Source organism: Caretta caretta, chromosome 9, assembly GCF_965140235.1.
Source record: "Caretta caretta isolate rCarCar2 chromosome 9, rCarCar1.hap1, whole genome shotgun sequence".
NCBI lineage: Eukaryota > Metazoa > Chordata > Testudines > Cheloniidae > Caretta > Caretta caretta.
The window spans coordinates 24,163,408-24,182,823 of NC_134214.1; the positions used below are offsets into that span (position 1 = coordinate 24,163,408).

The following is a 19,416-nucleotide window of genomic DNA, read 5'->3' on the forward strand; positions in this document are numbered from 1 at the left end:
GTTCATCAGTGTGCTACAGGCTCCCTAAATCCCATACTCCCACATGCACATGGCAGAATCACACTGGTCTGCCACACCCAGAGTTTTCAACATCCATAGAGTATTTGCTGTATGGGATATTGTTGTTTGCTAGCCAGCATCATATTACATGTTCCATATGAAGAAGACATTAAAGAATGTTAAAGTTACAAAGGGAAGCACCGAAAGCTAGGAAACAACAAAGTTACCCACAGAGCCTTAACTCTGCCTCTTGTGTAATGAATTACAATACAGCCTTGGGTTACAGGATCACATACTATATTTTCTGCAGGAGTCTGCCTCATTCAGTGCACAGATTGCATGGTGAATGAGATGGGGCTGCACCGTGTATGCAGGGACTGTGAGGCATTCTACTTCAGGCTTGGCAGAGGGATTTCTGGCTCTCAAAAGGAGGAGGTTGAGGCAGTGAGGAAGGTACCATTTTACTCAGGGGAGGAAGAGGAAGAGAGCAGCAGCTGGGAGGCAGATGGGTTTCCAGTTGGAGGTGGGGAAAATCTAAGGTATGAAAATGAGCATACAGGATTCATCTGCAGCAATGGAGCATTTCCAAGATTAAATCTGGTGTGGTAGCAGGTGAAAGGCTACTCCAGAACCATGGCATGTCAGACTTAGTTAGGAACAGGGCATTGGGAAAGAGATTTTCTTGCAAATTATTTTTAACTGTTCTACTATATTAATGTATAAAGTATATTTAATGGAATAAAGTATATAGAGATGGGATTTGACAGAGTTGTTGGCTTTGCAAAGCTTACTGGAAGGTCTGGAGTTCTCGTCAATGTGGAGGTGCGTTCTCTGGTCCAGAGCAGATTATTTGGGATGACATTTGACCCAGGAATCTCATAGTTTGCTCCACAGCAAAGATTGTTTGTGAATTTTATTTAATCAATGTCTGTAGTGCAACTGACTGAACATTTTTAATGCAGATACATTGTGGTGGAGGTAGAAGTTGATCTCAAAGCAATTAGATTGTAGATAGAATAAGCCATGTGAGGAGAACACCTGTCCACTAGATCAGCAGTTCTCAGCCAGGGGTCCATGGCCCACTTGGGTTCTGAGAGTCATTTCAGGGGATCTACCAAGCTGGGCCACTCAGAGCCCTGAGCCCTGGTGCCCGAAGCTTGGAGTCCCAAGCACCAGCACTCTGTGGGGCAGAAGCCGCAAACCCCGGCAGAAGCCATCCTGCAGGGCTAAAGCACCGAGCCATCCCATTGATCCAAGGGGCAGAAGCACTGAGACCCTGCCCTGCAGGGCAAAACCTTTGAGCTCGCCATCCAATAGGGCTCCTGAGCTGCACCCTGGGGGGCAGAAGCCCGTCACTCCCCCGGCAGCTGAAGCCCAGAGACGCCCACCGGTCATGGAGTTTTTATAGCATGTTGGGTGGGCTTTCAAAAGAAAAAGATTGAGAACCGCTGTACTAGATACCACAGTGTATGTGTGTGTGTACTAGGAGGCACAAAACTCCAAGATAAAAGGAAAATTACCTTGTCTGAAATCCATCTTATTGCTTTTGTGTTACTGCTAGGAGAAAGGAGAAAGGATCTGGCAGTTGTGTAGTGTTCAGGAATTAGTATCACAGTAATATGCAGAAATGGATACCAAAGCCTTTTTTCATCATGTGATCTAAAGAGTATGAGAAATAGATAGAAAAATCAGTTCAGGACAAGGAAGGTATGCATGACTCCAGTGACAAATAGTAATTGCTTTGAAGGAGGCTTTCTCCAAGGTTCACCGTAATTCTAATCTTACTTTTCATTGATACCAACATTTAATATAGAAGCTTCCTTGACAAATTCAGCTAATTACCTAGCATCGCTCTTCCATCACCCTCCACTTCCACTCTGTGTCCTTCACCTGCTTCTCTGCCACTGTCAGAAGCCTTTCTTAGCTCTCTCCCTTCCTTGAGTCATGAGTCTGCTTCCCTCCCGCTGTATCCAACCTCTACCTTCATTCCCCTCTCATGGGGCTCATAGGCTTCAGTGGCTGTGCCGAGTCCACTCGTGAAAGTCATTGCCACAAAATATTATTGCAACAATGAGCTTAGTTGGGTTCAAAAAGGCTTTTGAACTTTATGCGAATAATAATTATATGCTTAGTCACACTATCAAGAGTTAAGAATCATGGGAAAGGGGGAGCCTATACAGGAAGGATGGGCTCCACCTAAACCAAAATGGGACCAGATTGCTGGCACTTAATATTAAAAATGTTGTAGGGCAGTTTTTAAACTAAGGGCTGGGGGAAAGCTGACAGGTGCTGAGGAGCACGTGTTCAGACAGAGACATCCCTTAGGGGAGGATCTATTAATGGAGATTCTCTGTGTCCTAGTAAGGAGGAGAGGATGGAAGATGATAAAATACAGGTAGGGTCTGATGAGAAACAGTCAAATGAAAAAAAAGTCCCATTCAATTACATCATGTAATGTCAGACAGCAAAAAAGTGACAAGTTTTTAAAGTACTTATATACCAAGGCTAGAAGTCTAAATAATAAGATGGGTGAACTCTTGTGCCTCATTTTAAATGAGGATATTGATATAATAGGCATCACAGAAACTTGGTGGAATGAGGATAATCAATGGGACATATTAATACCAGGGTACAAAATATATTGGAGGGACAGAATAGGTCATGCTGGTGGGGGAGTGGCACTATATGTGAAAGAAAGCATAGAATCAAATGAAGTAAAAATCTTAAATGAACCAAACTGTACCATAGAATCTCTATGGATAGTAATTCCATGCTCTAATCATAAGAATATAGCAGTAGGGATATATTACCAACCACATGACCAGGATGGTTATAGTGATTCTGAAATGCTCAGGAAGATTAGAGAGGCTATTAAAATAAAAAAACTCGATAATAATGTGAGATTTCAACTATTCCCATATAGACTGGGTACATGTCACCTCAGGATGGGATGCAGAGATAAAGTTTCTTGACACCTTAAATGACTACTTCTTGGAGCAGCTAGTCCCGGAACCCAAAAGAGGAGAGGCAATTCTTGATTTAGTCCTAAGTGGAGCACAGGATCAGGTCCAAGAGGTGAATATAGCTGGACCGCTTGGTAATAGTGACCATAAATATAATTAAATTTAACATCCCTATAGTGGGGGAAACACCACAGCAGCCCAACACTGTAGCATTTAATTTCAGAAAGGGGAACTACACAAAAATGAGGAGGTTAGTGAAATAGAAATTAAAAGGTACAGCGCCAAAAGTGAAATCCCTGCAATCTGCATGGAAACTTTTTAAAGAGACCATAATAGAGGCTCAACTTAAATGTATACCCCAAATTAAAAAACATAGAGAACCAAAAAAGTGCCACCGTAGCTAAACAACAAAGTAAAAGAAGCAGTGAGAGGCAAAAAGGCATCCTTTGAAAAGTGGAAATTAAATCCTAGTGAGGAAAATAGAAAGGAGCATGAACTCTGACAAATGAAATGTAAAAATATAATTAGGAAGGCCAAAAAAGAATTTGAAAAACAGCTAGCCAAAAACTCAAAAAGAAATAGCAAAATTTTTTTAAAGTACATCAGAAACAGGAAAACTGCTAAACAACCAGTTGGGCCGCTGGACGATCGAGATGCTAAAAGAGCACTCGAGGACGATAAAACCATTGTAGAGAAACTAAATGAATTCTTTGCATCAGTCTTCACGGCTGAGGATGTGAGGGAGATTTCCCAAGCCTGAGCCATTCTTTTTAGGTGACAGATCTGAGGAACTGTCCCAGACTAAGGTGTCATTAGAGGAGGTTTTGGAACAAAGTGATAAACTAAACAGTAATAAGTCACCAGGACCAGATGGTATTCACTCAAGAGTTCTGAAGGAACTTAAATGTGAAGTTGCAGAACTACTATCTGTAGTCTGTAACCTATCATTTAAATCAGCTTCTGTACCAAATGACTGGAGGATAGCTAATGCGATGCCAATTTTTAAAAAGGGCTCCAGAGGTGATCCCGGCAATTACAGGCTGGTAAGCCTGACTTCAGTACTGGGAAAACTGATTGAAACAACAGTGAAGAACAAAATTGTCAGACACATAGATGAAGATAATTTGTTGGGGCAGAGTCAACATGGTTTTTGTAAAGGGAGATCATGCCTCACCAATCTACTAGAATTCTTTGGGGGGGTCAACAAGCATGTGGACAAGGAGGAGCCTGTGGATATAGTGTACTTAGATTTTCAGAAAGCCTTTGGCAAGGTCCCTCACCAAAGGCTCTTAAGCAAAGTAAGCAGTCATGGGATAAGAGGGAAGGTCCGCTCATGGATCAGTAACTGGTTAAAAGACCAGGGAAAAGGGTAGGAATAAATAGTCTGTTTCCAAAATGGAGAGCAGTAAATAGCGGTGTCCCCCAGGGATCTGTAATGTGACTGGTGCTGTTCAACATATTCATAAATGATCTGGAAAAAGGGGTAAACAGTGAGGTGGCAAAGTTTTCAGACTATACTGAATTACTCAAGGTAGTTAAGTCCAAAGATGACTGAGAAGAGTAACAAAGTGATGTCACAAAACTGGGCGAGAAAGTGGCAGATGAAATTCAATGTTGATAAATGCGAAGTAATGCATATTGGAAAACATAATCCCAACTATACATACAAAATGATGGGGTCTAAATTACCTGCTGTCACTCCAGAAAAAAGTCTTGAAGTCATCATGGATAGTTCTCTGAAAACATTTGCTCAATGTGTAGCAGCAGTCAAAAAAGCTAACAGAATGTTAGGAGCCATTAGGAAAGGGATAGATAATAAGACAGTAGATACCATAATGCCACTATATAAACCCATGGTGTGCCTATATCTTGAATAATATGTTCGGTTCAGGTTGACCCAAGTCTAAAAAGATATATTAGAAATGGAAAAGGTACAAGAGAAAGGCAACAAAAATGATTTAAAGGTATGGAACAGCTTCCATCTGAGAAGAGATTGAAAAGACTAGGACGATTCAGGCTGGAAAAGAGACGACCAAGGGGGAATTTGATAGAGGTCTATAAAATCATAAATGGTGTGGAGAAAGTTAATAAGGAAGTGTTATCTACCCCTTCACAAAGCATAAGAACCAGGGGTCACCCAATGAAGTTAATAGGCAGCAAGTTTAAAACAAGCAAAAGAAAAGGAGTACTTGTGGCACCTTAGAGACTAACCAATTTATTTGAGCATGAGCTTTCGTGAGCTACAGCTCACTTCATCAGATAATAGCTTATCTATAGATAATAGCTTATCTATTACCAGCAGGACAGTGGGGTGGGAGGAGGTATTGTTTCATATTCTCTGTGTGTATATAAAGTCTGCTGCAGTTTCCACGGTATGCATCTGATGAAGTGAGCTGTAGCTCACGAAAGCTCATGCTCAAATAAATTGGTTAGTCTCTAAGGTGCCACAAGTACTCCTTTTCTTTTTGCGAATACAGACTAACACGGCTGTTCCTCTGAAACCAAGCAAAAGAAAGTATTTCATCACACAATGCACAGTCAATCTGTGGAACTCTGCCAGGGGATTTTGCGAAGGCCAAAACTATAACTGAATTACAAAAAGAATTAGAGGATAGGTCCAGGAATAGCTATTAGCTAAGATGGTCAGTGATGCAAGCCCATGCTCTGGGTGTCCCTAAGTCTCTGACTGCCAGATGTTGGGACTGGACAATAGTATGGATCACCTGATGATTGCCCCGTTCTGTTCATTCCCTTTGAAGCATCTGGCACTGGCCACTTTTGAAAGACAGGATATGGGTCTATGGACCATTGGTCTGGCCCAGTATGGTCATTCTCATTTCGTGGGTTCAGGTACAAACTTGTAACACCCTCAGTTCATGACTTTTTGAACAAACCTAGCCAGTTTCATATAGACCTGGGTCAGTTTGTATTTACCTTGAAACCATGAGAAACTCCTACTCTTTCCCATTGTTTCATCAAAAAACTGGGTGCGATTTCATTGTTCACACTGAGTTTTGCTTTGAATTTTGGGTACAATCACATGTGGTTCTCAAAGTGAAACTTGGGGAGAAAACCCAGGTGGATCACAACTAAAGACAAGTTTCTCTGTGAACCCAAACTGCCTTATTTCCCACATTAATATGTAAATTGAGTAATAAATTATGGTTTGATCCTGGGATGTGCCAAGCACCTTCTGTTCCCATTGGATCTAATCCTGAGGTCCTTATGAAGCTGTTAGTCAATCCTCACTAATGCAAAACTTCTGTTGGTTTCAGTGGAGTCAGTTACTTTGGATTTCTAACTGAATTTTGACCTTGTGTAAACACTTCCAGAATAGGTGCCTTGACTTCAGTGTGAATGTTGGGTATTAACAATGGCAGCATTGGGCATATGGTGGTCATCTTTTTTAGGGATTTCTCCAGACTGGACACCCCCTTTTCTGGGGGAAGCTATACAAGGACAACTTCATCTGGATACAGATTTTGTGGGGATCTGCCTCTTTAAGGACACCTTGGTCTCCTGTGAAGGGCAACTTGGTTGTCCATTCCCTTGGTTGCCTTCAGGGAAGGGATACCTAACCTGGGCAAATGTTTAGCATTAAGTCTCTGGGTACTCATCACCCCTCAGGTCCCTCAGTGTCAGGCCCTTTGTGTGAGATGCTGATATTTGTACGCTCTTTTACATAGTGAATAAAAACAAATCTTTTGATGAGAAAACCAGAATACAATGTTGTATTACTGTCAGCGTTCATCCTTGTGAGAAATTGTAGGCAGTATCAGTTTGATAAAGTATTTTATTTACAAGACAACTTTACAAAAATAATTTCAATAAAATTATTACAAAATTCATTTACAATATAATACAGCTGCATCTTCTCAAAGGGTAACACTGGATTATTATGGGGAATACTATGTCTAGGCATACGTTAGGTCAATCCATAGCATAAGTAATGTTTTGAACAAGGCACTACTTTATGATAGTGTACATACCAGTAACAAAGAGTAATAAAAAACAAACATTACTTTATAAGTCTCAGATGGTTCATCTGTAAGAGTGGCATTAGCAATATGAAAGCAACAAATGGGGAACCCCAGAAAATGCGACCGTCTTATGTTAGTTCTATAAAAGCAGTTCCAGCTATTTGTTTGCATATGTTTAGTTTAGCAATGAATGCAAGAGCCAAATTCTGCTCTCAAGTGTCTACAAATAGCTCTCATTGGCTATGAATCTGAAAACACAGCTGGAGAGATAGCAGTTTATCTATATTTAAGAACAGCATTTCCAATATCATTCTCTGATGTGTTTTTTCAGTGTTTGGCCAGGACAGCAGACAGAGATCAAATCCAATCTCTACAATGCTTCATTTGTAAGCTAAAATACAATTTTTTCTTGAGGTTTATTTAAGAATTTAGACACTCAGGGCTGTAGGGCTCTGTGTGTTTGTACCTATTGGTTCATTCTTTGGTTCAGGATCTAGTTTCTCAGTATTTAGGAAACATATTGAGCTCCTCCATGTGGCAGAATCTCTGTGACTCCCCACCCAACAACATTGCCTCGGATATTACATGAATCTTCTGCTCTAGGCCGCGCTGTTATCTCTTCATTGCTGAGAACTCTATCCCAGATATTAAAGCCAGTCAGTTTTCCCGAAAAGGCTAAAGTTTCATCAAAACCACCTCCAACACAGCAACCATTCTTTTCTTGGCCTACCTGCAAAATTCCTCCATCTGGAATTATATAAGCCTCTGCTGTTTCTGAGCTGGTAGCGACAAGCTCCCCATTTGCCCACAATGATATGGTCCCATTGTCTGAGCTCCAAGTGCCACAAAAGTGAGCCCATTGTCCAGGAGAAATTGTGTTTGGGGCAATTAACTTGTTCTGGTCACTACCTACAGCAAGTACCGCAGAGTCACGGCTGAGATAGAATTGAATTTCATATGGATTTCTCTTTGTGCCATAGGAGAATATGATCGTTTTGTCCAGCACCTCAGTCACTTTGACCCAAATGCAGGCAGTAAAGGATTGGAGCATCATGTCAACAGTTGGGTGAACGCTCCCAAAGATCTTTTTGGAACGCATTGGGAATAAAATTGCAGTTTCACACCCTAGGGGAAAAAAACAGAATTAGAAGTATTATTCTACCCCAGCTAATTTCAGTAAAAGGTGAAGTATTTGTACATTCATAGTTTGGATTCTTGACATAAATTTACCTCTTTAGGCTGGGATTTCCAAAGGGAGTCGGGCTCCTTTGAAAATCCCAATACCATACAGTATGTTGTAGGAATAGATGATAGAATGAATGCATTGAACATTTTATTGCCATGGGTTAGACTTGGAAAGTCTAGACAAGTCTTAGACAAGTCTTCCAAAAGAAGTGGCTATAAAAAATTTACAGCATCCCGGGCCCATGACATACTTTGTTTATGACACGTTTTTGTTTCATGTGTGTTCTTTTTTAGTCTCCGTATTTTTTTCTCCTTAGAATCATAAGACTGGAAGGGACATCAAGAGGTCATCTAGTCCAGTCCCCTGCACTCATGGCAGGACTAAGTATTATCTAGACCATTCCTGACAGGTGTTTGTCTAACCTGCTCTTAAAAATCTCCAATGATAGAGATTCCACAACCTCCCAAGGCAATTTATTCCAGTGCCTCAGTGTTCTTTTCTCCTTAGGAATACATTGTCATGGAAACAGCAATGCTGTTGGCATGGGAGGAACTCAGTGGCCTCTACAGGTTCATCTTAATGTTAGAATGGCTGGAAATTTCTTCCATAGTTGTGAAACCCAGGCATTGGATAGTCATGATCACATACTATATGCATTATAAAGAGCAATACAGTCTATTACCATATTAGATAATGGCTACAATTTTGGAAAGTACCTAAGTGACATACTAGCCTACACCCCATTGACTTTCAAGAGACTTAGGCTTATAAGTGCCTAAGTCACTTCTGAAAATTGGACCTGCGCTCCTATATCACTTAGATGCTTTTGAAAATTTTCCCATGTTCTGAATATGATATACTATGAAGACATTATGAGTCAGATAAACACAATTATAAGTGAAAACATGCTGTAGTTTATTACTTAATATTTTTGCATAAAAGTGTATCCTGAAAGGAGCGGAAACAAAGAGGCCTACCATGCAGATTCTGAACACAGTTATACCAGTGTAAATCCAGAGCAACTCCACTGACACCAGAGGAGTTATTCTAGATTTACACTGATGTACTTGTGAACAGAATCTGGCACACAATACATTACAAGAACAACGTTTCACCTACTCAGACTAGATTCAAATCCTGATTAGTTCCCAAGCTCAGTGCGCTCATCCCAGTCCCTTGTGAGTTTCTATCCACACCATAATATTTTCACACAATTTGTCACAGGTGGTGTTCTCTGCTGGAGTGGACTGGAGCAATAGGTGTTGAAAGGCAGGCATGTGTGGGGACCATTGACAGAGGCATGCAGAGAAATTTCCAAAACTGCCTGCCTGCTCCGAACTTTGCTTTAATTCTTTTAGTCATTAACTTTCAACTGCACTAAATTGGGCCCCCAAAATCAATTAATATAAAATAAACTGAAAAGATCCATTTTTTAAGAAGCTCTTCTCCCATCTCCAATCAGTGATGATCAGTATGTTGATAACAAAAATTAGATTAGTGATGGCCAGTAACAGAAATCCATTCAAGAAAGAAAAGTAACAAATGATAATAAAGGCATATTTGACATTCTTGATACTGTTGTCTAGTTAATATATGGTACATTAATATTCCAGTTGACTTAAGGTAAAAGAGGCCCCTTCTACAATTAAGCTGACTCATTTCCTGTTTAAACAAGCGATAGAAGCTAAAATGTCTAAAATATGTCTTAAAATCTTTGCTTTAATGAATGAAGGACTCTTTCTGCCTTCCAGGATTAGACTGCTGCATTATTTCATATGCTGGTTTCTTTGAACTTTCAGCACAATAATTTTTTTTTCATTGGCTTTTTTTCGGGGGGCATATGGTGGGGAGGCAACTGTGGATAGACACTACTTAAAAATATTAGGAATACTATCTTGAAACAGCTTTTTAATGAGCAGACTTTCTGGCTTTATTATCGAGGGCTAAACAAAATTAAAACCAGCTTCATAGAAGAACAACAAAAGTGTGGTTAGAAAATCCCTCATGAGTAGGTCTGGCAATAATTCAAGATGTGAGAAATCAAAACCAGTTGCTGAAAGTCTCTTGGAAAAGATCTCCAGAGAGACCTACGGAGTATTTCTATATTTAATTACTATTCTATATCATATTAGGATTTTTTCTGTAAAAACATATAGAGAAGAGTCTGCCTCAATTACACAGATGTAATTCAGGAGTAATTCCAATGAAGTCAATGGAGTTATTATGGATTTACACCAGTGGAACTGAGTTTGGAATGTGATTGTTAAATGCTCTGTGGTTGGTACAAATATGCAAAAATGAAAACTGACTGAGAGGTTTCACTTTTGTTTCGTAGTATGTGTTTGGCATATTGTGGGATAGACTTGAATAATGCTGAACCATCATGTTAATTCTGAAAAAGACAACATTTTTGTGCAAGCAAAAGGAAAATATTGCTGGTTGCATTCTTTCAGTGTAATCCTTGCCCCTGTCACCCTCCCCTCCCTGACATATATTAATATGACACTATATCCTATTTTTTCCCTGCTTCTGCTTACAAAGCTATTCTAAATTAAAGCTGAATTCATGGTCTACCATCATAGGATACATTTTGTTCAAGGTTATAAAATGCCTTAATATTATTTTAATAGGTTCAGGTGTGAATTACTCTTTGCATTTATGGCTACATTTTCAAAGCTGTAAGAGGTGTGCCTACAAAAGGTACTTACTTTTGTAAGAACTCACATTGCAGCATCACTGTATATTCACTAGCACAAACTGTGTAACTGCACACCACACTTCCCATATGCACACACAAATATGGGGTTTTGTGATTCCAATGGGCATGCATTTTTGTACCATGCTCCTTTTGTCCTTGTTGGAAAATTTGGCCCATAAAATCATTATATTGGTAATATTTATAACAGGTGGAATTATAGATATTCAATAGATTGAGCTTTATATTTGAAAGAGTTGTGGTATGTTGGTAGTAATTTTTCACACACCTCTTTAGTTATTAATATATAGGGGGTCTATTCTTCCATCCCTACATTTCTCTAATTATTTCAGTCAGGTACCATACAGTGGTGTATGGAAAGCCTGGAACACAGGATTTGAAATACTAGCTCAGTCCACATGGTCCATCTAGCATGGTATCCAGACCTTAACTGCCATCACTACATCATACTTCAAAAGAAGGAAAAAAACCCTATATACAAGATACATGGGGAAAGCTGTTCCCTCCTGACCCACCATGGGTGATCAGTATTTGTCCAGAAGCATGACATTTGATTAGATGTTGCCCATTGACACTGTCCGTGTGCTTTCAGGTCTACATCTGCTCCAATTCACAGCTAGAATTGGTGAGAAGGATGCAGCAGCTGGGTTAGAAAAAGTAAAGATTGGCAGTATATGGAGCGAATGAAAGCTTTCTGTGAACTAAGATGGAAATCTGGAGCTGGGAAGGTGAAGGGCAAGAAAACATCAAGATTTCACAAGTTAGTCTATTAAAATATGTCCACTGCTCGTTGGTCACAGCCTTAGTCTGGAAGCCTCTCCTAGCCTCAGCATCACAGTTGACTTACTCTAATAATAACTTTGACTAGATTCTTCTTTGGTCCCCAAATTTGAAAAGCCGGCCAGCTTTTTTTTATGGAGAGCTTAGTGGGTTTCCCCACTGCACACACATCTTGTTTCTAACTGTCTCTTTACGGTCATGCCCTGATGTAGGAATGTTTAGCTGAGATATTGAATATTGCTGTTCTGGACAGGGTATTAAAAGATAGAATTCTGAGAAATGCTACCTGGCATAGACTTACCAGCTGGCAGTAAGTGCTGAGCTGCCCACTTTTGCGATCCTTTTAGTTCAGCTCTTGTTTTCTGTAGTTCTTCCCTCAGAGAGTTCAAAATGAAATTGTCCCCTCTGCCCATGTAACTGGATTTATCTTGCGGCTGAAAACCTATCTCCACTTTAGCTGTCCTCTGCCAAACACTCTCCAGCTGGGTGAGTCTGTTAGACACGTTGAGGCTCAGCTGCAGAAGCTCTTCAAGAATCTTTCTTTGCTCAGATTCATGAAGCGTCTTGGACTCCTGAATATGATCTCTGTTCCTCATCAGTGTTTGGTCCACCTGTGACAAGACTTGGGAGGTGACTTTCTCAATGGTGGTGGTACACGTGCCAGCAAAATTAGCCACAAACTGGATCATTTCTGCTCGTAGAGTTTGCAGTTCCACCTTAAGGATTTCATCAATGGATTGAAGCAACATGTTCTCTTTCATCTGTGAGTTCTCAAGCATGATGAAGAGTTTGTCCCATTTCGTGGGCTCTTGCTGACAGTCACATGAAATAGCTGAAGTACAAGACACAGATGTTAATATTTCTCTTCATTCATTTTTTTTCAAACAAAGGAGTTATTTAATAAAATCTCTCTTCATTTATTGCCTATGCTCTCTAAACCACCAGTGCTTTCCCTATGAATTAAAACAGAAGACAAGGCAATGTGTAATTTAGCTGTTCTAAGAATCAGAGCAACATTTCCAACATTTCTTTTAGAAGGGAGAACTGGAAAATAAGGAGTATAGAGAGATTTTGCAGGGACATGCTAAAGTATTTGCATCGTTTGTCTGTGTTAAATAATCTGCTTTTACAAAGCACTTTCATTTTGTTTGAAAAATGGTATGTTAGCAATAACTGTTACAAGAACTAAGTAACAAAGAAAGTGATTTAAATAGCTTATCTTTGGTTTTTATAGAAACTGCTATCTTGTGTTTAATAACACAAAAATAGTTTAAATCCACTTACTTTCTTCAGTAGCAGGAACTATACTTTCTATTTCATTCTCGAAATTCAGGTACATGAGATCATAGTCCTCATTGTTCAAAGCAGAAGAGGAAGACCAGAAAGCACAAAGTAGAATTGTCAAAGAAAGCATTTCTTGAAACAGCATACTCCAGCTGTTTCCTAAAAGTCTCTGAGTCCTCTGGAGTTAAAGGTCTCTCAGAATTGAGCAGAGACAAGACTATTAGAGTCTGATACAGAAAGCCCTTAATAAATACTCCTGGAGTTCCTGATCTTGAATGAATGAGTAATGCTTGTGCCACGGCTGTAAGAAGAGTGCTTCTGACTTTTATTTTTTTTGGATAGGAGTAGGGGGAGGCGTGCAAGTTGCACAATCTTGAGCCTTAAATGTTTACAGTGTGGGTGGATTAATGAGAGGAGGGGAAAGAATGGGGAAAACTGCTCTTGCAACTGTGACTTTTCCTTTGAGACCAGACTTCTGTAACATGAAGTGGTAGCATTGACAGAAGAGAACAAGGGGAACTAAATCACTGTGAATTTGATGGATACAAGCAGGATAAGCATTTTACTATCTTGTGCTATTTTACATCCCTTTTGTAATGGAAGGAGTTCTGTGCCCTACCTATTTACAAATTCCTTTTAAAGTTAAGCTCTGTGGTCATGGAAGGATTGGAAGAAAAATTAAAATAGCTGGAATTGTTTTAGATAGAAATGTGTTGTAACGTCACTACAAATATTTTATTTCAGAAGTAACTTTAGCTTAGCAGCTGCATGATTGGACTATTTATGCTAAAATACAATACCAACATTTTTCTATTAACTTGAAAAACCCCAAGTGGATTACTCTTGGATTAGCTATTCATCCAGTGCTTAGATATTACTGTTGCTTACTATTAGGTGCTATATGAAACTTTTGGTAGATAGGTTACCTTCGTCTGTCTAAAACTACTCAGATACACTTTGCAAAGTGTTTGAACCATTTATTGTTTCAGTGTCCTCCCTTCAAGTCAAGTTCAATGGTAACATAATGATGGTGTAAGTGGCACATTGGGTATAAATTACTTAGAGAATGGTTATAAATGATCATATGTGGTAAAAGAGCATAACTTGCATCAATTTGGCATTCCATGGTTATGCAAAATGGGTGTCACTTTCATGCCCATGGGTTACAGAAGGATAGCAGAAAAAGCAACAGAAGGATGCAAGATAAAGTAATCATTGTTCCTAGCCTAGCTTCCAACCTATTTTATTTTAACATCCTCGTCTTACCTTGAAGGAGCCTCTTTCTGACAAAGCAACATCACTATCTATATACACCGAAACTGTCAAATTCACATTCAGTCTGATCCCTTAATAGCCCTGGCTGCATGGAATGTCAGTCCTGCCCAAACATTTCTCAGTTTTGAATGGTCTATCCCACCAGCAGCCAGAGGCCTCAGAAGAAGAGCAATGTGCTAATAGTGAGAGTTAATGGAAAGTATCTTATGTGAGAGGCCTGTGTTTTATGGAATGGAAGGACATGAGTTTTGTTTCCAATGCCTTATTCATACGGTTAACCAATGACTGTGATATCTGTCTGTTTATGACAGGTTTCAGAGTAACAGCCGTGTTAGTCTGTCTTTGCAAAAAGAAAAGGAGTACTTGTGGCACCTTAGAGACTAACCAATTTATTTGAGCATGAGCTTTCGTGAGCTACAGCTCACTTCATCGGGTGCATACCGTGGAAACTGCAGTAGACATTATATACACACAGAGACCATGAAACAATACCCCCTCCCACCCCACTGTCCTGCTGGTAATAGCTTATCTAAAGTGATCATCAAGTTGGGCCATTTCCAGCACAAATCCAGGTTTTCTCACCCTCCGCCCCCCCCCACACAAACTCACTCTCCTGCTGGTAATAGCCCATCCAAAGTGACCACTCTCTTCACAATGTGTATTATAATCAAGGTGGGCCATTTGTGCAAAATTTGTGCAGGAAATGGCCCACCTTGATTATCATACACATTGTGAAGAGAGTGGTCACTTTGGATGGGCTATTACCAGCAGGAGAGTGAGTTTGTGGAGGGGGGGGGGCGGAGGGTGAGAAAACTTGGATTTGTGCAGGAAATGGCCTACCTTGATTATCATACACATTGTGAAGAGAGTGGTCACTTTGGATGGGCTATTACCAGCAGGAGGGTGAGTTTGTGTGTGTGTGGGGGGGGGGGGGTGAGAAAACCTGGATTTGTGCTGGAAATGGCCCAACTTGATGATCACTTTAGATAAGCTATTACCAGCAGGACAGTGGGGTGGGAGGGGGTATTGTTTCATGGTCTCTGTGTGTATATAATGTCTACTGCAGTTTCCATGGTATGCATCCGATGAAGTGAGCTGTAGCTCACGAAAGCTCATGCTCAAATAAATTGGTTAGTCTCTAAGGTGCCACAAGTACTCCTTTTCTGTCTGTTTATGTACTGTATGAAGTTAAGTATTACTATCCACTGGTGTCTGGCTATTGGTTATTATTTCTGTGACCCTTTTGGTAATCTTCAGCAATCATAAGAAAAAGATCCATCTTAGCTGAGGAGAATACATTGGGCAGACCCTGCTATATAATGAAGGTATTTATTCTTGGGCAGGCTCTTCACTAAATGCTGTTCTTCACTAAAATTTGATTCAGCAGCAAGAGAGAGAGAACTATGTGGCAGCTCAGCACTCTGTGGGTCCTGTTCTGCAATGAGTCTCTCATAACAGTGTCCATTGACATCAATGGGAATTCTGCATGTGGAACAAAGGCAATATGTAACCCTGTACCTGTAAGCAAATCGCTGGGCATTCTTTGTCATTACGTTACACTTTTCATAAGCACCAGAAATGCCACTTACCCACATCAATGGACGGGGAAAATTGATGGGGCCAGCAGTGAACGGGGGACAGTCCCAGCGGCAAGTGCAGGAGACTTTCACCAAGAGACAAAGAAGCTTCTCCCCTAGGAGTCCAGCTGGGGGTGATGGGTGCTGATTGGTCAGCATTCTCCACCTCCCAGGATTTAGCTCAGTGCAGGAGCCATGTGGAGCCTCTTTCAGCTCTTTTCCAGCAGCCTACCTTACCCACTTGAACTAGGAATGGGAACCCAGCCTGACAGATTCTATGGTCTAGCCGATAACCTGTTCAGAGGGTCAGGAAGGAATTTTTTCTTCCATGGGCCAATTGGCAGAGGACCAGGGAGCTTTTTGCCTTCCTCACAGAACATGCAAGCCACAATGGATTAAGTAAGAATGTGCAGGGTTCCTAATTTAGGGATTGGGATGGTTGTGTTGATTTGTTGCAACTTGTGGCCAGTTACCAGTGTGTTTAGCAGAATAAAATGAAGCGTTCCCAGAGGTAAAAGACCTGGGATTTTGGTGATGGGCCTTGGGCTTGTGTTAGTAGGGTGAGACCTTGTGCATTTTGCAGGCCGAGGTCAGACCTTGTGGCTGTTGTTGGCCCAGGTCCCCACCCTGCTGCGCCCTCTGTCCTCCTCGTGGAGGGGAGGACTCGGAGAACTGAGTCCTGGGGGATAGGCTAAGGAGAGCCTACCCCACGTTCTGGCTTCTGTGGTAAGGAACCTTGTAATCTGGTTCCGGGGTTATATGGTGAGGAGCCCTGTAAACCCTCCCCACTGGAACCAATTAAATGCCTGGTATAGGAGAGTATGAGTGATGGGCGGGTAGCTCCCCTCCCTTGTGTTAAAGTTTAATAAAAGTTGCAGCTTGCTGCTTAATTCTATGCTGTGTCAACATCAAGACTCTGTGTCTCTCTCCCCATCTCTCACTGTGAGCATATGCAATGCCTAATTCAACAGGGCCCTGATCTCAGTTGGCACCTTTGGGAGCTACCATAATTAAGGATACGATCTGTCATGGAGGTCACAGACCTCCATGACTTCTTCTGGGGCAGAGCCGGAGCAGCAGCTGCCAGAACAGCTGACTTGTGGCCAGTGGTCAGTCCTAGGACCTCCAGAACAGGTGGCCACCAGTCAGCCCTGGGGCCGTCAGAGCAGTGGCCAGCCCTGGAGCAGCAGCCCCCAGAACAGCTGACTGGCGGTCAGTCCCGAGGCCACTGAACAGCTGACTGGGGGCCAGCCCTGGACCTGCTGGAGGAGCAGTCCCTGGCCCACTGAAGCAGCGATTGGGGTTGGGTCAGCCCCCCGGGGGCTGGAACAGCAGCGAGACTGGAGTAGTTATAAGTCCTAGCAGAACTGTTTGTCCCCCCCACCCCAGGTATTTTTAGTAAAAGTCAGGGACAGGTCACGGGCTTCCATGAATGTTTGTTTATTGCCCACAACCTGTCCCTGATTTTTACTAAAAATACCCATGACAGAATCTTAACCTTAACCTTGATGCAACTAACAAATAACTGTCAAAATAATAAAAAACCCAAGTGAATAACATATTGGACAGGCCAGTGTTTTTGAATTTGCATGCCTACATAAGAATTAAGGTGCCAAATGTAAAGCACCCACATATGACAATTTTGCCTTCAGTTCATACATATACATTAAAATAATAGTCTAATATAGAACTAGTTTTAAAACACTATAGTGCAGCTTCCAAGCACTCTTTTTTATCACTATTGTACTTACAGCGAACTGCTGTATTGTGTATTTTTTACAAGTCCTGTACACTGCTGGATGAGTGCATGGGCTGCATGGCACAGGGACAAAACACAATATGTTACGGGGAGCAGGCAAGGGGCTACACGGATGCTGTTGCTAGCCTTAGCCTCTCCAGTGAAGAAGGGGTAAGGTGAACTCTCAAGCAGTCATGGCTCCAGGCCAGCCAGCGGAGTTAGGCCAGCGCAGTGGGATGGGGCATGTGCTGCATTGCTCTGGGGGCTCCTGCTGCTTCATGAGCCTCTCCCGTGCCTAACTGCAGCCATAAAATATCCCTAATTGCATGGTGGTTTTTGACCGGATTGTGCAATTTACAATGTGTCATCCGCTTGGAAAATCTTACATGACACTGAAGTGGGAGTACGAATTCGAAGAAAAGGGTAATGATGATATCCAGTGTCATGTTTTTCCATTCACAGAGAGCAGACCAATATGTTCAGACTTTTATTTTAGACTGAGACCACCAAAACAAGCAAGAACAAAAGTAAAGTCCTTGGGCAAGTGCCTGCCTCCTCTGCTGGTCTGTACTGAGCTCGAGAAAAAAAAAAGGCTGCTGTATTTTATACCCCTCGCGCACACACACAAGAAAAAGGCATCACAAATTCAGCACTAAATGCACCATTTTCAGGTCAGGATAATAGAAAACAATGGATTAATTTACTTTTTAAACTATAAATTGAGCAAGGACAAACTGTCCTGTCTGTGTCTATTGTTTGCTACTTTGTGCTTTCAGTTTATTCAATTGTTTTGTAAATGTAATTTAGAAAGCAATTCCATACACCTAGCCAGTGAGATCATTTAAATATTATTCTGAAATAATCTAGACAATTCTAGTTTAACTTTTCTCTTTCTTTATATTTGTCTTAGTCAGGGACATACTCAGGCAATTTCTCATTATGATTTTAGATCACTGGACCAAATTCTACCCTCAGTTTCACCTGGGCAATACCTTTGAGTTCAGAGTGGTTTCATGGGTGAAAGGCAGGAAGTTCCAGGAATTAGAGCACTAGACTAGGACTTGGGAGACCCAAGCAGAACTCGTACTCTGCATAGACTTCCTGTCTGACCTTGAGAAAGTCATTTAACCGTAAAGTTTCCCTATATGTAAAATGACGATAACAACACGTTCCTTCCTCACAGGGGTGTTGTGAAGTTAAGTACATGAAGATTGAGAGGCAGTCAGATACTACAGTGATGAGGGCCATATAAATAACTAAAACAGATGTATAGAATCCAAGGCAAAATTCGACTCTCTGTGTACAGCAGGTAGAGTTGCTACCTCATAGTGTTACTAACTGTAATGCACCTGAATTTTAAAATGTTTGTTTCCCCAGACTGCATACTTACTGTTAATTAAGATAACTGATATCACATCATCAACAAGTAATAAGCTGTGATTTAAGATGGCACACCCACGACATCTCAGCCTTGGTCTAGGCTAGACGGGGTATGCTGGTATAGCTATATTGGGAAACCCAATTTAGTGGCAAAAGCACTCTCTTCCTGATATAGCTTATACAAGTTCCCTGAACAAAATAAGCTACAGCTATATTGATTGGAGGTGTGATTTGCTTCACCCATAGCTATGCCAGCAAAACTTTTAAATATAGACCAGGCCTCATTTGTGACAGCTATCTAGCCTTTTGTTCGAGCACTGTTGTTCTTTGTCTTTTCTCCACTGAATTCCTTCCACTCCCCCTTTTTCACAGCTGGGATGAATTTTCTTTGTCCAGGAGCATAAGAAGCTCATCCTTCCCTAAGGTTACCATCAATGAATTTGACCAGTTAGTAGGGTTTAGGGGTCTAATCCTGCATTCCCTGGACATGGAAAAACTCCCCTTGAAGTAAATAGGAATTGTGCATGTGGAAAGAAT

At 41.1% G+C, this 19,416-nt stretch overlaps 2 protein-coding genes across 14 annotated transcripts in view; one reads left to right on the forward strand and one right to left on the reverse strand.

Moving 5' to 3' along the window:
- VEPH1 (ventricular zone expressed PH domain containing 1) overlaps nucleotides 1-19,416 on the forward strand; it is a 180,998-nt gene that overhangs the window by 29,485 nt on the left and 132,097 nt on the right. The gene's annotated exons all lie outside the window — the stretch shown is intronic.
- On the reverse strand, nucleotides 6,739-13,196 carry PTX3 (pentraxin 3). Its single transcript, XM_048864332.2, has 3 exons — nucleotides 12,910-13,196; nucleotides 11,927-12,457; nucleotides 6,739-8,068 (listed from the first exon to the last, which is right to left on the reverse strand). The coding sequence occupies exons 1-3, from the start codon at nucleotides 13,052-13,054 to the stop codon at nucleotides 7,452-7,454; spliced, it is 1,293 nt and encodes a 430-aa protein (XP_048720289.2). The 5' UTR covers nucleotides 13,055-13,196; the 3' UTR covers nucleotides 6,739-7,451.